This window comes from Camelus bactrianus, chromosome 6, assembly GCF_048773025.1.
Source record: "Camelus bactrianus isolate YW-2024 breed Bactrian camel chromosome 6, ASM4877302v1, whole genome shotgun sequence".
NCBI classification, from domain to species: domain Eukaryota; kingdom Metazoa; phylum Chordata; class Mammalia; order Artiodactyla; family Camelidae; genus Camelus; species Camelus bactrianus.
Genome location: NC_133544.1, coordinates 79,819,553 through 79,842,845, shown reverse-complemented (window position 1 = coordinate 79,842,845; position 23,293 = coordinate 79,819,553). Strand labels below are relative to the sequence as shown.

The window sequence follows — 23,293 nt, the reverse complement described above, 5'->3', positions numbered from 1 at the left end:
CCTTGTGCTCCACCTATCCATCCCTCCCTCCAGCCACGTCCAAACTTTTTACTGTCTCCATAGTTTTGCCTTTTCCAGAATGTCAGATACTTGGAATCATACCAGTTTGTAGCCTTTCAGATTGGTTTCTTTCCCTTAGAAATATGTCTCTGATATTCCTCCATGTCTACGCATGGCATGACAATTCATTTCTTTTTATCACCATATAATATTCCATTATGTGGATGTCCTATAGTTACTTTATCTATCACTTACTGAAGGACATCTTGGTTGCTCTGAATATTTGGCAGTTATGAATAAGGCTGCTTTGAACATTGGTTTGCAGGTTTGTATGTAGAAAGAAGTTTTCTCCTCATTTGGGTAAATATTGAAGAGCACGATTGCTGGATCCTATCATAAGAATATGTTTAGTTTTTGTCATACTATCTTCCAAAGTATCAGTACCATTTTGCATTCCCACCAGCAATGAATGAGAGTTCCTGTTGCTCCATATTCTTTCCAGCAAGTTGGTATCAGCTGTTGGGAGGTCTCAGTTCCTTGACACATGTACCTCTTCATAGGGCTGCTTGAGTGTCTTCATGACTTGAAGAATGAGTGATCTAAAAGAGCAAGGTAGAAGCCAAAATGTCTTTTATGATCAAGCCTTAGAAGTTACACATTATCATTTCCACAACATCCCATTGATTACACAGGTCAGCCCTATTCATTGTGAGAGGAGACCACACAAAGGTGAGACTACCAGGAAGTGAGGAACATTGAAGGCCCTATTGGAGGTTGACTAACACAACAATTAAAACACTTATCTTCAGTATGAGGTAGGTTTGTATCTATCTCTGTCCCACTAGACCAGTGTTTCTCACCTTTTCCTCCATTATCACTCCACTATGGAGTCTTTTTAGACATATTTTTCCTAATCACATGCCCCTTTCATAAAACTTTAATGTTTATTTATGTACTGTGTGTATATCTGTGCTTTATATATACAAAGAAGTATTTTTTACACCACTCCCCCAAGAATCAATGTTCACTTCCTTGAAGGAGGTGATATTCCCTCTGAGGTTGAGAATGCATGCACTAGACTGAAAGCTAAAAATCCAAGAGTTGATACAGTACCATGCCTTTTCGTCTTTTTATTCCTCATAGCACTTCATTTACTGTTTTAAACAGAGTACAGCGGTAAATGTTTGTTTAATTGTGGCAAATAACTGGGCAAGGACAGGAAGGAGAATGAGTATGCTATCCAGTGAGAATGGAAAACAGATGCCATTGACCAAAGTGGAAACAGAGTCCCTGTGAGAAAGAAGAGACAGGAAAAGAGAGCATTTAATGAACATTTTCTGAAACACTAAATTTATCCATCTTGTTCATCACTGAACATTAAATAGGACTGTTTTTGGTATATTCTTAGGAAATATGGTATTTTTTTTTTGAATGAATAAATTCATCCTCCAGGATCACTTGCTCACTGAAAGTCAGCATATGTGATCTTCAGGGCTGTCTGATCACCTGTAAATTAAAGCATTTGTTTTCAATAATTCAATTCAGATGTTGGCTGAAATGAAGGAATATCCTATAAGTTCAGAATTATGTTTTATTTGAGGACATGACTGAGGACCATAGCATGGAAATAGCTTCTCAGACATCTGTGAGAAACTGTTCCAAAGAGGTAAGGGGAAATTCAGAATATATAGGAGTTTTTGCTGGGGAAAAAACATGTAGTCAAATATCAAAAGACTACGGCTAATCAAAAAAACCAGACATCTCAAGTTAATGGTTTTAGTGCTTTTCTAAGTATGGGAAGATGCAAGAGTCTGCGCTCACTGAAATTACTCCTTTGATATGCATCTTAACTATCGTGGCCCAGTATCCTGTTTTTCTCCATTCCCCTCAGAGCACATAGTGGCAGAAGCTGATGGGTCATGGTGGGCAGCATTCATTGTTTACTGAAATCACAGACAACATTTCTAACTCTATACTAAATGCTCCAATTTACCAAAGAGTTCTGGAGATCCAAGTGTCATGAAGCTGTTCTTGTTTCCTTCCTACATCATCCAAATAAGGGATGAGGTACTTGTTACGGGTACAAAACAAGTGTTGGGTTTTGTGTTTGGGTCAGAGACACAAAGGCCAAGGAGAACAAAGCACTTTTACCTCGTTGTATTTTGATTTTCTAGTTTGTCTCCCCTTTCTAGATTATAAACTCCCTACAGGCAGGAAATGTGTAGGCCCAGCCGAGATCTAGAAAATAAACATTTATTGAATGTATGCATAAATTAGCCAAGATCCCAGCCCCAAGGGGCTGATAATCTTGTAGGAAAGGCATGACACATGTATTAAAACATTTTTTTAACCTTGGTTCTGCTGGACCTACCAGAGGGGGAAGAAATGCTCAATACAGGCATAACTTGTTTAATTGCCCTTCACTTTATCACACCTCGGAGACATGGCATTTTGTTTTGTTTTGTTTGTATGAAACGAAGTTTTCTGGCAACAATGTGTTGTCAGATGATGGTTAACATTTTTTAAGAAATGAAATATTTTAAAATAAATGTATGTACTTTTTTTAAGACATAAAGCTATTGTACACTCAAGAGACTATAGTATAACGTAAACATAACTTCTATATGCCCTGGGAAACCAAAAAATTTGTCTGACTCACTTTATTGCAATATTCACTTTATTGCAATGGTCCGGAACTATCTCCAGGGGATACCTGTACCTGAAGACTGTTCACAAGCATGGCCAAAGCCTGTTAGGGAAAACAAAGGGTGGATCAGTTTTGCTGAAGAGAGGATCCCACTTCAGTGAACTGTATTTAAAACGTTTAAAAGGTTACGTCTATGCTGAGTGAAGGAAGCCAACCCCCTCCTCCAAAAAAAGGGTACCTGAAGTATGACTCCATTACCCAAAACTCTCAAATGTACAAACTGATCTACAGTGACTAAGGCAGATCAGTAGTTGCTCAGGGATGCGGGGCAGGATGTGGACAGGATGGAGGAATTATAACCGGCAGGAGGAAACTTGGGGGTAATAAATATGTCCGCTGTCTTGAATGTAATGTTTCATGGATGTATACATATGTCAATACTTGTCAAGTTGTACATTTAAATTTGCGTAGCTATGCAGGTCAATCATTCCTCAATAAAGCTGTTTTCAAAAAAGAGACAAGATAGAGTCAGATCACAGAGGGTCAGACGAAGGAACTCTCGAAAATTTTCAGGAGTGTGAAAAGCAACATTTAGTCAACTATCCCTAATAGTCAAACCTGGGCTGGTGTGACACCAAAGGAAAAGACAGGGGAAACCAATCCAGTGTTTGGTTAAGGCGTGTGGTGTGTACTTGCCTGAGGGCGGTTATCTCCGGAGGGAAAAGATAGTGCCCATAGATAAAGCCTGAAGAATTTCTGCTGGCAGTGACAGGGGAAGCTAGAGGAAGAACATGATTTGGGGTAAGATGATTTTGCCTTTTGGACCAGGAGAGAGTCATATTTAAGGCCTCCACCCTCTCTGAGGCACAGCGAAGGGGCTGGGGAGCGCTGCTCCAGAGCGCAGCGGCCAGGCCCAGTTAGCGGAGATAACACGCCGCAACACCATGCTAGAGCCCAGCGGCCTGGAACCTCAGCTTTCAACTATCGCTTCCTTAAGTTCCACTCAAGGAGCCGAGACAGGTGTTTGTGCGAGTCCCGCGTAGTAATCCCACGGGGATCTGGCGAGAACAGCCTCCCCAACTCAAGAAACCTGGGGCGGTGGGGGCGGGAGCGCTCGTGGCCGGCGCGTGCGCGCGGCGCGCAGGGAGGCGGCCTGGAAGCGAGGGAGCGCGCGCCCTCCACGTGACCCGGCCCGCGGGCGGCGACGCACACGACGCGCCCCTCACGTGGTCTGTCTCCAGCCCCGTCGCCGGCGGAGGCGGGCGCGGGCGCGTCCCTGTGGCCAGTCACCCGGAGGAGTTGGTCGCACAATTATGAAAGACTCGGCTTCTGCTGCTAGCGCCGCTGCTGAGTTAGTTCTGAGAAGGTTTCCCTGGGCTGTCCTTGTCCGGCGGCCTCTGCTGCCGCCTCCGGAGACGCTTCCCGATAGATGGCTGCAGGCCGCGGAGGAGGAGGAGGTGGAGTTGCTGCCCTTCCGGAGTCCGCCCCGTGAGGAGAATGGTACTGGACCCACGCAGGCCCCGGCGGGGGAATGGTCCTGGGGGTTGCGGGCAGGGAAGGGGGAGGGCTCGGCAGGCAAGCGTGTGCGCGGCGCCGCGCTTCTTGGGGCGAAGGATCCCCGAATTGCCTTGAGGCTTCCGGACTTGCCCTGGCGGGACGGGAGTGCAGTTCATTCGCGGTGAGGGGCAGGAAGCAGGTAGCGAATCTGGCGCGACGGCTCGTCGCGGGAATCCCCTGAGCGGACCCCGGGCGCCGGCTCCTCAGGGCGGCAGAGGCGCGAGCCAGGGAGGACCTGGCTGAGCCGAGTGGCCGCAGCGCGCCAGACGCAGCGCTCAGCCTCCAAGCTCTGCATCTCCCGGGAGCGCGTTCCTCCTGGCGCTTGTTGCTGGCAGATAAGGGAGCCAAAAGCTCTGCTCAAGTTCTGCATGGAAGGGGAGGAAAAGTGCTGGGAGGGAACAAAAAAGGGATAGAGGACACGGAGCTGGAGCTGTGCCTTGTTTGCTGCGCAGCGTATACTCCACAGGTACCTTTTCCCTTTAGAGCCTAAGGGGAGGGATTTGATGATACTGACGCTAGATCAGGTGTGGAATTTTCTTTAGCAAGAATTAAGGATTTTATCAGGGTACTGCTGTAGGTACCGAGGCATGGGTTTATGTCGACCAACCTCATCCGTTGCCCTAAGAAGGGTTGATCGTGTTTTAAATTGAAGGTACAGAGAGAGAGAGAGAGAGAGAGAGGGATGCGGCGCATTGCAGCTTTTGGTAAAGCTTTTTGTTAAGGTCAGAAATAAAATTAAAAGATTTCTTGCAAAGAAAGCCATTTAGATCAGAGATTCGAAGAGCGGGCTAGATATTCCTGGTCAGTACTTGAACTAGATAGGCTTCTTGCAAAGAACTATCCCTCTGCCGGAGTCTGGCCGGTTTACTTTTCTTTAGAAACTAATTCAAGTCCCATACAAAATTGAAACCACGAATATTGTTATACTTTGAATAAATAGTGCACCTTCCACTATTTCCCACTGTTTTTTTTTGTAATGTAAGGTCAGTAAAACAGTCATTTTGCCTTTCTTCGTAATTTTTAAAACAAGAATTTTTAAGTTTCTCTACCGACATTAGATTTTAACATTTATTATTTAATGAATTTTAAGGGAGTCTCTTTTGGGGGGAAAAGTTGAATGAAAGTGCCTTTTATTTAAAAAAGCAAGCCATTAATCCTGACTTTGAAGTGATGTGTCTAGTTTTCCTTTTTTTTAGGTGATAAATAGCATACATTTGAACATATCATTTAAATATTTTGAAAAAAATTTATATACGTTAGAAAATGGAAATGAAGATGATTCATCATCCTAAGCCTTTGCTTCCTACTGCTTTGTTAAAGCAACCAGACGACTTTGTTTCTAGTTACTTTCTAGTGAAAGTAATTCTTAGTCTTACCTCAGGTGTTCTTCTTAAATCCAGCCTCTTAGTGCCTTGGTATCTATATACTTTGAAACCTAGCCTTCAAAAATCAAGATGTAGTCTGAATTTCTCCTGTGTCTATTGCTTTTCCATTTATGTCCAGTCTTTTACAGCAAATGTGCTCCTCAGACCATATGTTTGTATACAGCATTGTCTACAAGGAGAAATTATCACTTTAAAATTTGAAATTAAAAATCAAATTTTAGTTTTTAACGTAGCTTGAGTTTTGACTCCTATTGAGTTGTATGGCTTTCCTTACAATTTCCAATTAAATTATGGTGAACCTTTAGGGTAACGTAAGACTGAGGTTCTCTAATAATGATGATTTGTTGAGCCTCCTCAACTTTTGGGTCAAAAGTGACCTAAAAGTTCATCTAAGTATGTTGTAGCTACAGTATATAATTCTTATTATAAATTCTTGTTTAAGACCTTTTTGGTAATCAGTTTCTTCTTTGAAACTAAGAGAAAGCATACAGAAATGTTCTGCATTTTGAAAAGCTTCAAAACTAGTCAACCAACTGCCTAAAAAAAAAAAATCCAAAACAAATAAAATTCCAAGAAAGACAAGTTAAATTGGAGTGGAATAAAGTTTTTTTTTTTACAAAATTATATACCATAGTTACTGGAAATATTTGTTTTATTCATTTGGCAAACACTTACTGTTTAATATATTCCACGCACTGTGATAGGCACTGGAGTGCCAAAGATGTATTACACAAGTTTCCCACTTTGAAACAGCTTACACTTTAGATTTATATAAACTGTTATCAGTGGAAGATACATACATTACTTTATAAAACGAACATTTAGTGTCTACTGTGTTGCAGGCTCTGTGATACTCTGTCTTGAAGGGCAGTATACATATGCAAAAAAACAAGAGTCGTGTGATATTATTGCATAGTTTACTGTGAAAGTATAGGGTAGTCAGGAAGAGAAAAAGGGAAGGTTTGGGTAGGTTTACAAAGGCTTGTAGAGGTGAATCTTGTGAGGCAATAGGAATTAGTTAATCTGGAACTAGAAGGGATGTAGAATTGGTTTTCGTCTAAGGGAACTGAGCTTCAGAAGAGGAGAGCGTCATACTTTATCCTGGGATCTACTATACAAGTACTGTACCTAGTTTAGAGTGAGTGGAGTATGGGATGATATAAGTACTAGTGAGAGTGTTGTGAAGATAGGTAAGGACCAGTTTCTTGAGGGCAATGTATGTCATGCAAAGAAGTTTGTATTTTATTCTGGAGGTATTGGGGATCTACTTAAGGAAACAATATGGTGGGTGAATTAGTGTCAGTTTAAACTGAAAAGAGCGAGACCAGTAAGGAGGAGACTGTAGCAGGACTCTGATTAAAGTGTTGAGGGCTTGAAATCAAGAAGTAATAGAGGAAAAGAAGGAACTAATTGAAATGTTTAGGAGTTAGAATATTCAGAACTTGGTGCCTTTGGTGGAATTGTGTGTTGTGTGAGTGTGCGTGTGGGCAAATGTCAATAATAAGAACCAGACGCAAAATGAAAACATGTAATAGTTGAAATAATTATGTAATATGTGCAAATGTAGTACTTAAAGGTAATACTTAAAATGTGCATTTTTTATTTTGATTTTGGTCTGTTGAACCAAGCACTTTGAAGTCTATTGAAGCGAGCACTTGTAAGTCTGTTGAAGCGAGCACTTCTAAAAGTTGAGAGTTCTGCCAATCGTAGAAATTTTTGATGTACTGTTCTGATATTCTTCTTTCTTTAACGTTGTAACATGGGAGATTTCAAACATACAAAGATAGAACAGTAAAGTGAATCACCGTATACCCAGGACCCATATCAACAGTTTGAAACATGTGAATATTGTTTCTTCTATTATCCTCAATCTCCCTCAACTGAATAATCTAAAAGCAAATCCCAGACATAGTCCATCTATAAATACTTCATTATTTGTACCTCTAAAAATGTGAAGACTTTTAACTTAGCCACAGTACTTTTAGCATACCTAAAATTAATAATTCTTTAGTATCATTAAATATTCAGCTTATTTCCCTGATTGTCTCATTTTTTTTTAAGTTGGTTTGTTTGAATCAGGATCCAAAGAATTCTACACAGCATTTGTTTGATAAATAAACCTTTCAGTCCCTAGTACCTCTCCTTTTTTTTGTCTTGTGATTTACCATATTTAATGGAAAAAAAGAAAATCTAGGTCATTTGCCTTGTAGAATTTCCCACAATTTTGATTTTTTTGATTGCATCTGTACAGCATCATGTAACACGTTCCTTTCTCCTCTGTATTTCCTGTGAACTAGTGGTTAAAGACTGTCAGATTCTAGTTTGATGTTTTGGCAAGACTCCTTCACAGGTAGTGTTATATGTTTTATATTGCATCACCTTAAGAGGAACAAGCTGTCTGGTTGTTTTTCTTTTTTGATGTTAAGATTGACCAGTGGATTGGTGTTGTCAGCTGCCTGTTCTTCAGTTGTGAAGTTCCCCATGAGACTTCACATAGTAGCCGTTGATGATTATAGCCGTTGCTCAGTTATTTCATTCTGGGTTTATATTTTCCTTTTATTTTGAGGAGAGCCTTTCAGCATATGATTACATTTTACAGTCTTTTTTTTTTTTTTTTTTTTTTTTTTCTTTTTTTTAAGTGACTGCTCTTTCAGTGCTTGTTTTAAGTTTGGTGCCTGGAGGCAAAGTTCAGAGTGGTTGAGATTAGTTTAAAAAATGAGCAACGTTTGGCTATCTGTGGAAATTTGAACTGAGTTATTTGTGTGAATTGATATAAAAGAACTTAGATATGTGTCACTTTTAGAAGGGGCTTTGCAGTTACTAGATTAGTTTGAATGTATATGAAATTTGTAACTTGGAGAATGGACCTCTTCTAGTTTATCTTTATAAAAATGATTGATTCTAATTTGAGTTAAATTACTACTTTTAGATATTTTGTTGACCCTTCAGTTTGGTTCACCTTGGATTTAGAAAATTATTCTGGATCTTTTTGGGGAATGTGTGTTTAGTTTCCTGACCAATTAAAGGTTTTAGAACTCTGTTGAAGAAATTTTGGTGTATGGAGGTAAGCAGTTCTTTGAGATTGATGAATTTGACTCTTCACCTAAGTATCTTTGCCAAGTCACCTTCTTTTATGAGCATCACTTTTACTGTCTCTGTAAAAGTCAGATGATAATCTTTCCCCTACTTGACCTCAGGAGTATTAAAGTCTGTGAAACACTGTTTGTCTCTCCTTGCATCATGAAAACATGTTGATAACTTAACACCGCAGCTATCCAGCTGCTAGACTTCTGGAAACATCAACCTTTGGAAACCCAAATCCCTATAGAAAGGAAAAAAGCTTTTGAGCCAAGCCATTATCAGGAATATAGCAACCTTGAGCCCAGAGTTCACTGATTGAAAAATACGTGCAAAGTGAAATTTAATAGGCTTAGTTTCCTACTTTCCTCTGACAGTCTGGTAGTACATTCGAAGTGATGGAAGGAAAGTTATCTGGAAAGCAGACTATTGCTATAAAGAGGAGACTGAAGAAACATTAACTGGAAAAGAAAGCTAGAGCTGTAAATTACTCTTCAGTATGTGAACCAGTGGTCTTCCTTGTCTTTAAGAGTATAATTTACCATAACCAATATTCAAGTATGTGTAATAGGCTTTAGACAGATTTTCATAATATTAGTTAACATGTATTAGCATTTAGCTGTGGCCATTGTTTAAAATGCTTTGCATATATCAATTACATATATCACTCTCAAGAAAACTATGGAGTAGACGTTTTTTTCTCCCTCTCTCCAGTATTTCCATAAAGAACAGAGAGGCAGAATCATTCACCAAAGGTCATAGCTAATAAGTGGTAGAGTCGGTACTGACTTGCCAAATTATGGAAACCTGGAGAAGGATCTTGTTATTCAGGGCCATGTGTATTAGTGAGATGTCAGATGACAGGTGTCATGTTAAGTAAAAAAGTTAAGGTCATTTAAAAAAATGTTACCTTTAGAAACATTTATTATACCATATTTTCTTCAAATACTATAAAACCTGGTAGAATTTCCTTTACTACCAGATTTCTGTGTAGTAACTTCAGGATAGGTTATTTATAACTCAGTTATATACTTTGTATTTTGACAAAGTGCAAAGATTTACTATTCTGAGGGGACCTTTAGTAGATTGGAAAAATCATTAAGTAAGCTATAAATAGATTTCTGTTATGGGTAGAACTCATTAATAAAAACCATCGAAGCCTATCGTGAATGAATCAACAAAGTATCATCACACTACTCAGGGATAGAGGATAGGTTGCTCCAGTTAACTGACAATGCAAAGGCTCGAGTTTTGTAATAGAGAATGTCCTGATATTTTCTCTAGATTTTTCTTTTAGAGATTAATTTTTGTGGCATCATCTGAAAACATAATAATTTTCTTTGAATTAGGTGTATGTGATAGATCCATTTAATTCAAGATTCTACTGCTTTTGGAAAAATATTTTATTAGGTAACAAGGAGCCAGGAATAACAGTGAAGAATTTAAATTGTACTATTTGATTTCAAATATATAATATTTTAAAATAAATGTGTACAATTTGAGTTCTCTGGTAACTTTTTTTGTTACAGAGTTCAAGTGTATGAAAGTGTATAGATCATAATATAGCAGACATTGATGTACCTATCACCCAGCTTAAGAAGTAAAATATTACAGATAAAATTTGATGTACCCTGTCAAAATGCTATTCCACTTTTCACTTCTGCAGATGTAATCATCATCCTAAGTTTAGCCTTTATTGTTCCTTTGGATGCTTTTGTAATGTTACATAAAGTATATGTAATATGTAGTGGACTTTTGGTATTCCTAATTTTTATGTACATGGAATTATGTATCTTTTTGTGGATCTTAGGGTTTTTTTCTTTTTTTAATTGAACAATAGTTGATTTACAATATTGTATTCGTTTCATGTATACCATAGTGATTCAGTATTTTTACAGATTATACTCCATTTAAAGTTATTATGAAATAGTCTTTGTGCCCTCTGCTGTACAATATATCCTTGTAGCTTATTGGGTTTTTTTCTTTTTAATCAACATTTGGTTTTGAGATTAATTCACGTAACATTTAGTTTGTCACTTTCAGCTGCTATATATTACTCCATTACAGGAATATGCTCTATGTTGTCCATTTACTGTTATTGGGCATTTAGATTATTTCCAGTTTTTTACAAAGTACTTTGTGACATTCTTGTATGTATCATCTTATGTACATGTATATCTAGAAGTAGAATTGCTAAGTCATAGGATATGTGCATCTTCAACTCTAGGTATTGCCAAAGTGTTGACCAGAGTAGTTGTCCATTTTCCACTCCCCTAGAAGTATATGAGAGATCCCATTTTTTTCCCCAACATCTTTGTCAACACTTAATTCATTAGGTTCTTTTATTTATCCAGACTCATGAATGTGAAATAGTTCCTCATCGTTTTAATTTGCATGTCCTTGGTCACCAATAATGATGAGTGTCATTTCAGGTTACAAGTTTTGGGCTGTGGTTACCTACTCTTTGGTGAATTGCTTTTCTCAGTTTTCTAATGGATTCCTTTTTTTTTTTTAATCTGTAGAAGTTTTTTTATGTATTCTGAATACTTTTCTTTTTGTTTTTTGGTCTTAAGCCCTACGAATATCTGCTCCAGTTTAGCTTTAAAAATTTTTTTCACTTTGTTAATAATGGTAAGCTATTTACTTATTTTTAAGTTGTTGCTGTAAAATTAGTTTTTAATTTTAGTGTGGAAATGTATCCATATTTTCTTTATAGTGTGTACTTTTTCTTATCTTGAGATCAGAACATTTTAAATTTATTTTTTGGTAGAAGTTTTGAAGTTTTGCTTTTTACATTTTGATTTTAATCTGCCTAGTATTCCTTTTTGGATTCTAATGTAAGAATTCCTATACATATAACATAATGGTTCATATTTTCTTTTGATTTGTATTGCTCTCTCAATCACATACCAAATTTCCTTAAATGTAAGTTTCTATTTCTAAGAGATTTGTTCCATTACCCTGTTTGTCTTCTGTGTCAGTACGTTTGTTTCCCCCCCTTTTTTTTTTTAAACAATCTTAGGTATCTAAGTAAAATTTCTTGACTTAGCATAAGAAATTTAATGTTTCTTTTTTTTTTTTTTTGCTAACATACTTATTATCTTTTTTTCTCCTAAAACAATGAGTCTGATCCATTTTCATTTTAATAGTAATTCTTTATGGTAAAATGAATTCTTCTAGGTAAGACTTTATCTGGAATACTTGAAAAAATTACTGCAGCTTGAGCTAAATTGAGGTTGGCTACTTTTTGACTCAGTGTGCCTAATCTTCATTTATTTAACATCTTGGACTTCATTTATTTAACATCTTAACATCGTGGTGTGGCACGATGGCAACTGCTCAGACTTCTCTTTATCAGACGTTTTCTATCCCTTAATTTGGGGGTAATATTGGGCTGTTAAGCAGTCAGGTTGGCAGTCTCCATGAGGTCAGCAGGAAAACAAAACCAACAGAAAATAAGATTGGATACAGTAGTAGGATTCTCTTTACATAGTCATGATCTGAATCTGACTCCATTAAATTTTTTTTTTTTTAAATCACAAGTTGCCAACAGCACTTTGTTTTTTCTTTTCAACATGTTTTTCTGCAGCTTTCTTGGCCCTTTTTGCCCAGATGCCAAAGAACTGGATGTTGGCACTGGCCATGAAGAGTCTAGCAGATGCCTTGAAGTTCTTCTCCTCTGTGATGACTCTAGCTTTCTCCTTCTCGTAGACGTTCCGTACGTGTATGACTGGTCCCATCCGCTGGTGGCCAGTTTGAGCTCTTCAGCAGAGCTGTCTCCCTTCTTGGGGGATGACGGCTTCCTGGGGAAGAGGATGAGCTTGGAGCTATACTCCTTCAGCTGCTGCACGTAGGCCTGCAGGGTTTTCATGCTCTTGTTTCACCACCTTGGATCCACTGAGATCCCAGTGGTCCAGGCCACTTCTTGTGGATGTTGGCCACCCTTAGCTCCTCTGGGCTGAAGCTTCTGCCAGTGTGCACCTTGGTGTGGTACTTTCACTGTGGGGTATCTCACCATGGGCCGCAGCGGGCTGGATGCCAGGGCAGGGTGATGGGGCATGCCTTGGCCTGCCAGGCCTTGAGTCTGTGGATCTTGCACACCACCTGGTTGAACTGCGTGGCCACGCACCACTGCCAGCCCTTGTGGAAGTGGGCTTCAGGATAATGCCAATCTGGTTGGACACCATGGCTGCGGTTGACAGGCCTCCTCCAAGGGTGCACGGCCAGGGAAAGGTCCATTTAATTTTTTTAATATATAAAACTTTTCCAGCTGTCATTCCAAAGAGGCTTTTCAGTGACGTCTCTAAAACCTGTTCAAGTGGTTTCCATTTGAATTATCGATGATATCTAAGTAGTAATTAGTTAAGTAGTTGGCAGCCAGTTAAGAGTAAGAGCAGAACTAGAGTAAGGGCCTGTGAGAGTGCCAGGAGGTCAAAGAATTAGACTCTGATAGAGGAAGTCACAGGGTACCAGCCATTTTCAGCATTTTGCTTCAGGCTAGCCTAATTTTTCTTTGTCATTGTACCATTGTTGGCCAGCATGTTGACCTATATAATTATCATGTAACTCCAAATTTCTAGATCTCTAGTGTCATTTAACTTTTTTAAGCTATTGCATTTTATTAGTAGGCAGACCCTCTTTTAATGTGATTGCTCTTTCTTTTGAGTTTGGGTCACATTTTCCTGTTTCTTCTTGTATCTAGTAATTTTGAATTGTATCCTAGACTTTGTGAATGTTACCTTGTAGAGACTCTGGGTTCTGTTATATTCCTATGAAGACTAATGATTTTTATTTTAAGTAGTTGTTATGAATGTGCCCTCCCACAATTCAGTGTTGATGGTATTTGGAAATAGAGCTTTTCCAAGGTAATTAGAGTTAGATGAGGTCATGAAGATAGGGACCTTATATGAAAAGACACCAGGGAGCTTGCTCCCTCTCCCCATCCTGTGAGGACACCAGTGATTGGACAGCTGTCTGTAATCCAAGAAGAGAGCTCCTGCCAGACACAGACTGTACTGGCACCTTGATCTTAGTTTCTAGTCTCTAGAACTGTGAGAAAATGAATTTTGGTTGTTGAAGACAAAAAGTCTTACAGTATTAGTTATGTCAGCCAAAGCAGACTAAGATAGTAGTTGATTAACTTACAGACTACTCAAATTCTAAACTCTGTCTCCAGTGGGCAGCAAAAATATCTGTTCAGTTATTTTATTCTTAACTGAGTTGCTTGGAGTCTGCCCCATGTATACATAATTCATTGGTCAGCTTGACTTGAGCAGAATTAATCTGCAGCATTTAGGGCTCCTTTTCTGACTCTGTCCTTTGCAGGATTTTTCAGCTGCTCTTGTCACTTGAATTTGGTACACTGCTTCTTCAAACCAGTAAGACTGAGATTTCTATTGGTGTTTTAGCAGCTTAGTGGGTTTGGAGTGGGGCCTGTCTTCAGGCAGAAAATGGGAAACTCAGTGTTCCTTTGTCCTAAGTATAGACTTGATTTGATTGCTGCCTGCTTTTGGTTGCCTCTTCAGTGCCATTAAATAGTTTTTTTAATTTGTTTTTATTTTGTTCTGAGTTTATAGTTGTTACCTGTGGGAGGGTTAGTCCAATAGAACCTCTGTAACTGGAAACTCCTTTCTAATATTAATATATAGAATCAGAGTATATTTAGTTATAAAAATAAATTGATTTTCACGTGTTACTTTGAAGTAGAATTTTTGAGACAATCTCTAATTTTTTTCCCCGTTATTTGCTATCAGCATCTAGGCAAGAAGGATGTGTTGGTACTGATTTGTTTGAAGAGTAGGATGTGGTTAGAAGTTTTATTTATTACATATGTGCTGGGAGACAGATAGGAAGAATGTATAATTTATGGAATTTTGAAGCATTGTTGAACTATGACTGTGTGAGGCATTTTGTCAAAACACCTGGCGTGGATCATAATCTTTAGAGCAACATTGTGAAATGGGTACTGTTATTCTATTCTACAGGTAAGGAAACAAATTCAGAAACTTGCTTAAGGTTGCATCAGTAGTACAGACAACAGCGCTAGAATTCTAACAGTTTACTGTGACTCCAGAATCTGCTCTTTAATCACTGAAGATCACTAAGTTGTCTTTAAATTTCCTCATTTTGCTAACCTTCTGTGGTTATAGTTTTTACTTTACCTAAAACACTTAAATTTAGGAATTTTCAGATTTTTGTTTGTACTGTGCCACCTTTTGGTAAAATGCAGTACTGCAGCCTAGCAAAAGATGAAATACAAAATTAGGAATTTTTATATGTATTTATAATCCAGGGAACATTTGATCGGATAAGTGATGGCAGAGCAGAAACTCAGAATTTCAGAAATTGCAGAAACCTATCATTGGGAAGGATTTACAACTATTAGCTGGGATATGTGACTATCAGATATAGGAAGCCAATTCCTACTGATCCCTAATGTAATAAATGAAGGCCATAAACAACAAGAATGCTGTATGTGGGAAGAATATATTTACATTTGGTGTTTACACAGATAGAATGAGAGGCAGTAAGCCCTTGAAATAAAATTGGTAAATAATTAAGGTAGGAAAAGCTGTAGGAGATAGTTTTGAAATATGCTAATGTTAATGCGTATTTGTGTAGGCACAAAATTTGGTAAAAATTTGTGAGCATCAAAGTGACACTTTTAAGTGACTTTTGGCAAATGGTTTTGGCTAAAGTTGTGGATGAATTTGCCAATTAGAGACTACTGTGGAAGGTCTGAGGTTTTAAGAGTTAGTACTGGCTGTTTATATTTTTAACAAGAATCATAAAATGGAACTAACTTGTCAACAAGAGTTGTACTAGGTCCTGAAATATAACAACATATCTATTTTGAGTAGTTTTATATTTTATCACAAAATACTGACAAAAATGAGTACTACAAGTGACCAAAGTGTCTTAGGTTGGTAATGATTGGAAAAGACCATTATTTCTGGAAAAAAGCTAGATACGCATACTCAAACACTAGATTTTTTTTGCTCAGTGATATTTAGGTTTTATGGGTACATCCATATGGGTTATTTAAATGGTTCTTCTATTGAAATTCCTCCAGGAAAAATAACTGAATGTGCATCTAAAACTCTTTAGCCCCTCTTCTTTCCCCCCTCATTGAAAAGCCTCTCTTAATGCCAGAATCTGTTGGGACTGTAGGACTGGTAGAAGGGACATTAGTAATATCCAGGAAGCAGTGTGGGGGAAGACTCTGAAGGGCTTGGCACAATACTAGTTAGATTGAATTGACTCAGTGGGATCATGAGTTTTTTATGGGAACTTTTGTGGGATTTAGAGCCTTGGTTGGCAAACATGCCAGGTCTACCAGATCTGGCCAAGGCCTATTCTGTATGGCTTTGAGCTGAAAATGGTTCTTACACTTTTTTTTAATGGTTAAAAAACAAAAGAAAATATGTGGCAGAGACAGTATGTAGTCCAAAAAGTAAAATATTTACATCTGGCCCTTTATAGAAAGAATTTGTTGACCCCCCCATTTAGAGGATAGCTGTGCTTCTCTAAGAAGTGGGGAAATTGAAGGAAGCATTAGTTTAAGGGCAAAGGTGTTCCTCTGGGCCCTGATGAGTTGCATATGTTGTTGGAAAATAATTGCAGAGGCAGATTTGAAGAAAGGACTAGAAACCAGAACTGTTTAATAATCCATCTTTAGTGTTTATTTTTTATAAGGCATTATGTTAAACTGAAGGATTTAGAAATCATATGTTGTATCCATTCCTTTACTAGTCCAGGCTCCCATTGCCCCTCTCTAAAACACTGTTTGGTGGCTCTAGCTTACTTTTACTTGTCTGCTTGCCAGATTAGCCTTCCTAAAGAGAGCTCTGATCATTCTGTATGTTAAATGCTGCTTGGGATTTGTTTTCCTTCTGTGTGTAACTATCTCTTAAATTAAAATGTCAGGGAAAATATTTTTATTTACATTTACTAGGAAGATGTAAGCTATGAAAAGTGTATACCTTTGATTCATTTTTATGAGTATTTCAGTTAATAACTATCCAAAGTTTTGCAGGCTAACATTTAGACTTAACTATGGTGTTAGTTCATTGCTGTAGAACAATTAGTTTTGAAATCTATTGATCTGATTCTTCCATCCTTATCTCCACCTGGGTTTAAAAGCTATAGTTAGAGTTGCTTCAGGCAGACTACTGGTGGGAGTAAAATTGGAGAAAGAAAAGAGGAAAAGCTAATACTGGTTAGCAGTAGTTAACTATTAATAACTTTTAGGAAAGATACGTTAGTCCTTCTTCTCTTTCTGTTTTTCTCCATGTTCAGAAAATTATATGCAGAGTGATCACATAGGCATTCCCCTTTTGAGAGTGATTAATATATTTCTACACAGTAGTTTCAAGAAAGATGTAAGAAAGGTGCTTATTTAATGCATATCATCATGAAGTGATTTTGAAATGCTTATCTTAAATTTCTCTTAAAAAGCTGGTAGAGACTTTAGAGCCAGGATAAACTATTAACTGTGTGACTTTGGACAATTTTGTAACTTCTTTGTCTAAGTCTTTGGCCATTCTTTCTCTTTTCTCCTTCTGGAACTCTGATTAAACATACATTTGACCTCCTCATTCTGTTTTACATGTCTTGTAACCCTACCCTACCTTTTAAACAGCTTTATTGTGGAATATTACACAAATTATAGAATTTGCCCTCTGTAAGTATACACATTTGATGGCTTTTTAATAGATTTAGTTTTATAACCACCACAACCCAGTTTTAAACATTCCTATCACATCACAAATTTCCCTTGTGCTTGTTTGCAGTTTATTCTTAATTGTCCTATCAAGAGAAGGAAGATGGGAAAAAAAGAGAATTTAAATTGTACAAGGCTGCATTCCATAGCATATATTTACTCCTATATATTTCCAGGTCTTCCCCCAAGACATTTTCTTATTTTGTCAAGTAGTTGTTACTTAATAGAACTCCTTAGAAACGTCCACTGTATTATAGTTAATAAATGTGCTCATATTGTATTCACCTTTTGCCTATCTTTCATTCCCATTGTAAGCTTTAGGTGTATGCTCATGAACTGCAAATGACTTAGTTAAATAAAAACTAGTTGGTACTAGAGCAATGTCTATTTCCATTATTTCAGTAGGTTATCTGGATATGTTAGATGTGGTCATTGCCATTTGTTTTCAGAAAAGTTCACAGGGAGAAATTCCAAACAAATCTTTGCCTCACTTTTTATTATCTGTTTATGAATTTCATTAATTAATAAACAAACAGCCAGTAAAAATATAATAGTAAGTACAATCACAAATCTACTTTTTTTTTTACAAACCAGTTCCAATTTTTCTAGAGTAGAGAAGCAACCCTTTAAATGACAAATCAGACAGTATAATTTTAGTGCCATCCCTAAATTCTGCATTTTTAAATAATAGGAGCTCAATGAAAAGTTCATGAGTTTAAAGCTTTAGATTAAGTTGGTTTTGATAGAAATTCAGCCTCACATTATCATGTGTCAGAGCAGCACTACCAAATGATATTTTTTTTCAACTTACAAACAGAAGTCACATGAATAAATGACTTGTCTTCAGGTCCAGATGCTGTCTGGTTTCAGTGTACTATCATAGAGTGGGAGAAGGGGCCAGAGTAGCAATAATGAACCAGCAGTCTGACACGGCCATATCTTTTGCCTTAGAAAAAAAAAAAATGGAAGAATAGAGTTGCCATTTACTAAGATGGAGAAGACTTCATGAGAAGTAAGTGTCTGGATGAAAGATGATCTCAGTTCTCAATTTTGGCCATGTTAAGTTTGAGATGCCAGTTAGATATCTAAATGAAGCTGTTGAGTAGGCAGGTGGATATGTGAGCATGGAGTTCAGGGAAAGATCTGACATGGAAACGTAAATTAGAGAGTCATCTAGTGTATTGATGGTAAACTGGGTGTGAGCACTTAAAGAGTGAGTATAATTGGAAAAAGGAAGTCCAAAGTCTGAGTGAATATAATTAAAGAAAGAAGTCCAAAGATTGGGGAGAAGAGGGAAGAATCAGCAAGGAGATAAAAGGAGTGGCCAGTGAAGAGAAAATGAAAACTAAACTAACTGATGAAACTGTTTTAAGAAGATGACAATGATGAATTTTGTTAAATGTTGCTGTTGTATCAATGGAGATGAGTCCTGTAAGTTGACCTTTGGACTCAGAGATTGTCATTAGTGATCTTGTTGAGGCTTATTTCAGGAGAAAGGTTGCCTTGAAAGCCTGAATGGAGTGGGTTTTAGAAAGTGTGGGAAGAGAAGATAAAAGGGAAACAGTTTTTCCAATGATCTTTACTGTAGTTGGAGGCAGAAACGTGGAGTGTTAGCTTGAGGAGCAAGTAGAATCAAGTAAAGTTTGTGGTGTTTATGGAACCTAAAAAAAATGCTGCAGATGAACTTATTTACAAAACAGAAACAGACGTAGACATAGAAAACAAACTTACGTTTACCAGTGGGAGAAGAGGGTGGGAAGGGATAAATTGAGAGTTCGAGATTTCCAGATACTAACTAATATATATATATAAGATAGATAAACAGCAAGTTCATTCTGTATAGCACAGGGAACTATATTCAATATCTTGTGGCACAGACATTTGGTTACCAAAAGGGAAAGGCTGGGGAGAGATAAATTAGGAGTTTGGGATTAGCAGTTACAGACTACTATATATAAAATAAACAACAAGGTCTTACTGTATAGCACAGGGAACTTAAATGCCTTGTAGTAACCTGTAATGAAAAAGAACATGAAAATATATATATATATACACACACACACACACACACATATGTATAACTGAATCACTATGCTGTACACCAGAAACTAACACAACAGTGTAAACCAACTACACTTCAGTTGAAAAAAAAAAGGTTCGTGGTGTTTAAAATGGGGAGAATAATAGCATGCTGATGGGAATGAGTTAATAAAGAAGAGGGGGAAATTAAGTGAGAATTGGTGGAGGGTTAGTGAGGGTGTGGAATCTAGGACACAAGAGGAGTGACTGGACTTGAATAGGAACACAGTCACAGGAAGGAACGTGTGGGCAAAGTGGGGATGCATACTCATTGGTGGACAGATGTGATAGAAGTATGTAGACATCCTCTTCTTGTTGCTTCAGTTTTCTTAGTGAAATGGGAAGTAGGTCATCAGTTGAGAGTTAGAATGGGGAAGGAGGGTTGGAGATTTGAGGAGAGAAGATGGTGTGAAATCATACAAGAGAATGAGAAAATGGACCAGGGAAATACAGTGTGATTGTTGGGTATCATTTAAGGGGCATTTGAGGTTTGTGGTCAGGGTTTTAAAGTGAAACCAGAGGGCATTGTTTTGCTTGTTCTGTAGTCATATTAATAGTACATAAGCCCTTATGGAATAGGTGGGGAATTGGATTGAATCAAGGTTATGTTTGCCGGGTGTATTCCCAGTACAGTAAAGCTAGAGAGATTCCTACTCACCCCCCCACCCCCGCCCCAGAAAGGTATGTGGACAAAGAAGATTCTTCAAAGGAATACCAGACTTTAGTTAGAGTAAGAAAGTGATGGAGAGACTGTGCTAAATGAGCTTTGGCGTGTAGGACATTTTGCTGATGAAGGGCCCTAGGTTCCAGAGGGCATCCTGTGGTTTTTGTAACTAGGGGATCATGATATAATTTGCTTCTTACCTATGAGTCGATTTAAAGAACCATTGACCAAGGAAATGGACATTTTGAATGGAGAGAGAACTTTGGAACCAGAATTAGAGGATTCGGGGATAGACAGGTTTATGATTAGGAAACGTGATGATTTGCGAGGAACCTGCAAATTTATATATATATATAATTTGGAGGATAGAGCTCAAGGTCATTAATCTACACAGCCCTAATTTATGGAGTTTCCCTTATCTCAATACATAATGCCTCATTCCTTTTTAATCAGTCACACTAGTAGCAGGATACAGAATCTAGGGATCTAGGCAGAAACTTAAGTAGTAGTATAAAAAGTTAATTTTTAAAAATCTTTAAAATTTGAAATAATTTCAGATTCATAGGAACTGAGGGAAATGTGTTAATCTTCAATGGAAGATTGATCCTAGATTTGTCTTATTCTCCCTATTAATTTTTTGACTTTATGCATTTTGAGACTCTTTGGTTATTCATATTTAAGACTGTTAAGCAATCTGATGAATTAAACATTTGTAATTGTGTAACAGCCTACACTCTACCTGTTGGTGTTGAGCATATTTTTTCCAGTATTCTCTTTCTTTTGTATAGAATTTGCTTAATTTCTTTCTGTCCTTGTGCCATTAGCGATTTTGTGTCATTATACTTTAGGTATTTATCTTAGAAATACAATATAGCTAGGCATTATTTAGTTTTTTTAGTTAAATCTGATAATCATTTTTAATTGGCTTTTAAGTGATCCATTTCCCAGGATGACACTAGCCCTCCTCTGGAGGTTTTTGACTCACAGTGGGAATCTCAAACTTGATTTACCCCTCTCTGGTTATTTAAGCAGCAGTTTCTGCACAGTGCTGTTGATTTAGTAATCTCAATCCACTGGACTTAAATGGAATTATTCCAGTATTTTAGATGTGCTGTCATCTGTAAACATGTAGTACAAATATTTAGTGTATTGAAAAAAATTAAATAGTGTAGAACTATTGCTTTCTGTGCATTTGTCATTAAATTATTTTCTTGTAATATTAGTGGATTAATTTATAAACCATCTTTTAAAACTTTGTCTTTTAGTCCCAGAAGTCCTGGATAGAAAGCACTTTGACCAAGAGGGAATGTGTATATATTATACCAAGTTCCAGAGACCCTCACAGGTAAGCATACTTCTTTCTTGCTGGGTTCTTCTAGAAACTTATATGTAAGTTATACTGCTATTTATTTATTAAAAACCAAAATTAAAATTATTGGTAGTTACTGTTAATTTTTGTGCTTACTGTTAATTATTCTTTTAAGATTAGGAAAAGGAGACATCATTAGCAAGATATCAGTATTATGGAGTTCTTAATGACATTTCACAACATAAAATCTCTTCAGAGTGTTCATCCATCCCATCACATCATACCTAGTATATTACAAAGACAAGACAGTTTAGGCTCTCTTTTTAATTGATTCACTGATATTGAGAACTTAAAAATATGTTTGTGTATCTGTTTATTGGGCATCTATTAAGTACCCAACACTATGGTTTATGCTGAAGAAACACTGTGAATCTAATAGTTGCTGTTTTTGTTTGCCAAAATATAGCTGTAGATCAGCACCTACTGGAAAATCTATTATCAGAAATATTGTAGGCATCTCTGATTATCTTTTGTTCTTCAAAATGGCTTTGATAATAGAAAAAAATTTAAGTAAAGAATATTAGCTTAAATTCAAGAAAAAGTTGACCTCTTGAAGTATTTATTGAAGCAATGTTTTTCCTAAAATTTTTCTGTTTTCTGAGACCTAAAAATAGAAAAACCTTAAAGGAGTAAATCAAAAACACAGTTAGCCTACGGAGCATCTCTCTTCACAGTCACTTAGGAAAAATTAATTGACAAAGGCATTTACAAGATTTTTAAATTTTTCCTTTCCTGTTTCCTATCAAACCTTGTTCTCTACGCAGTTACCTTCTCTGCAACTTTTACTTCCATTTGATATATGGCCCTTATAAAATTATAGCCAAATAATTATTCTTTTATTAATTGATGTATTTTAAATTATAGCACCTATCATTGTTATTGTCCATAGTGGGTTGAATAGAATTTCTAAACCTTTTGTTACATTACATTAATCTGCTATTTGAATTCCACATTTCTCTTTAAACCCTGGCCCCCAAGCCCCGGCCAAAAGCCTAATTTGAATATATCTCTCACTTAAAGAGATTTCCACTAGGAGAGTAGTGTGCATGATCAATTTTGGAAACTTTTGAGAATCTGGAAGTTTGCTCAGTACTCAAGAGTTTAAATACATGAAGACAGTTGTCATTAAAATAAAATTTTGGTGCAGTTATTTTTAATCTTTACTCAACGCATAGCTTTTGTTTTAAATTATTGCTACATTCAGTCTATATGTAAAATATATCTACTTCTTAATAAAATGTTAATTATATTTTTCATAATAAGATATTTTACAAGAATGGTGGTTAATATTCTGTTAGTGTATGTACCACAATTTCACTATTGGACATTTGAGTTGTTTCCATTTTTAACCATTATAAATTAAAATAGATCATAATGAAGATCTTAGTGGATAAAACTTCTTTTGTATTTAAAGTTTGTTCTCACTTAGTATATGTAATGCCAAAAAGTTTTCCAAAAGGATTAAAGAATGTGCATTATCACCAGTAGTGATGAGAATGCCTGAATATTGAATATAACATTTTTCATCATCTTCAAGAAAAAATGATGAGTATAAAATAGTATATGTTTTTAATTTGCATTTATTTCATTACTATTGAGAAAACGTTTTTATTTTCTTTAATAATCCCTCACTTTCTGGTAATTTCTGTAAATATCTTTTTAGATCATTAAAATAGATAACCTAATGTTTCTTCCAATCATTATTCTATGATTTATTTGAATTTCTTACTAATTATTAAAGATTTGTTTTGTTAAAGGTAGCATCACATTTCTTAACCAGAGAGCATAAATG

The 23,293-nt window shown here is 36.9% G+C and overlaps 1 protein-coding gene and 1 pseudogene across 2 annotated transcripts in view; one reads left to right on the top strand and one right to left on the bottom strand.

Moving 5' to 3' along the window:
* Positions 1-4,013: 4,013 nt before the first annotated feature.
* TRPM7 (transient receptor potential cation channel subfamily M member 7) overlaps positions 4,014-23,293 on the top strand; it is a 98,975-nt gene continuing 79,695 nt past the window's right edge. For both annotated transcript variants that reach the window (XM_074366105.1, XM_074366106.1), the window contains exons 1-2: positions 4,014-4,147; positions 21,398-21,477. In XM_074366105.1, the coding sequence (XP_074222206.1) occupies positions 4,145-4,147; positions 21,398-21,477 (83 nt within the window). In that variant the 5' untranslated portion in view covers positions 4,014-4,144. The remainder of the gene's footprint in view (positions 4,148-21,397; positions 21,478-23,293) is intronic.
* Positions 12,099-13,784, bottom strand: LOC105077026 (large ribosomal subunit protein eL13 pseudogene; annotated as a pseudogene).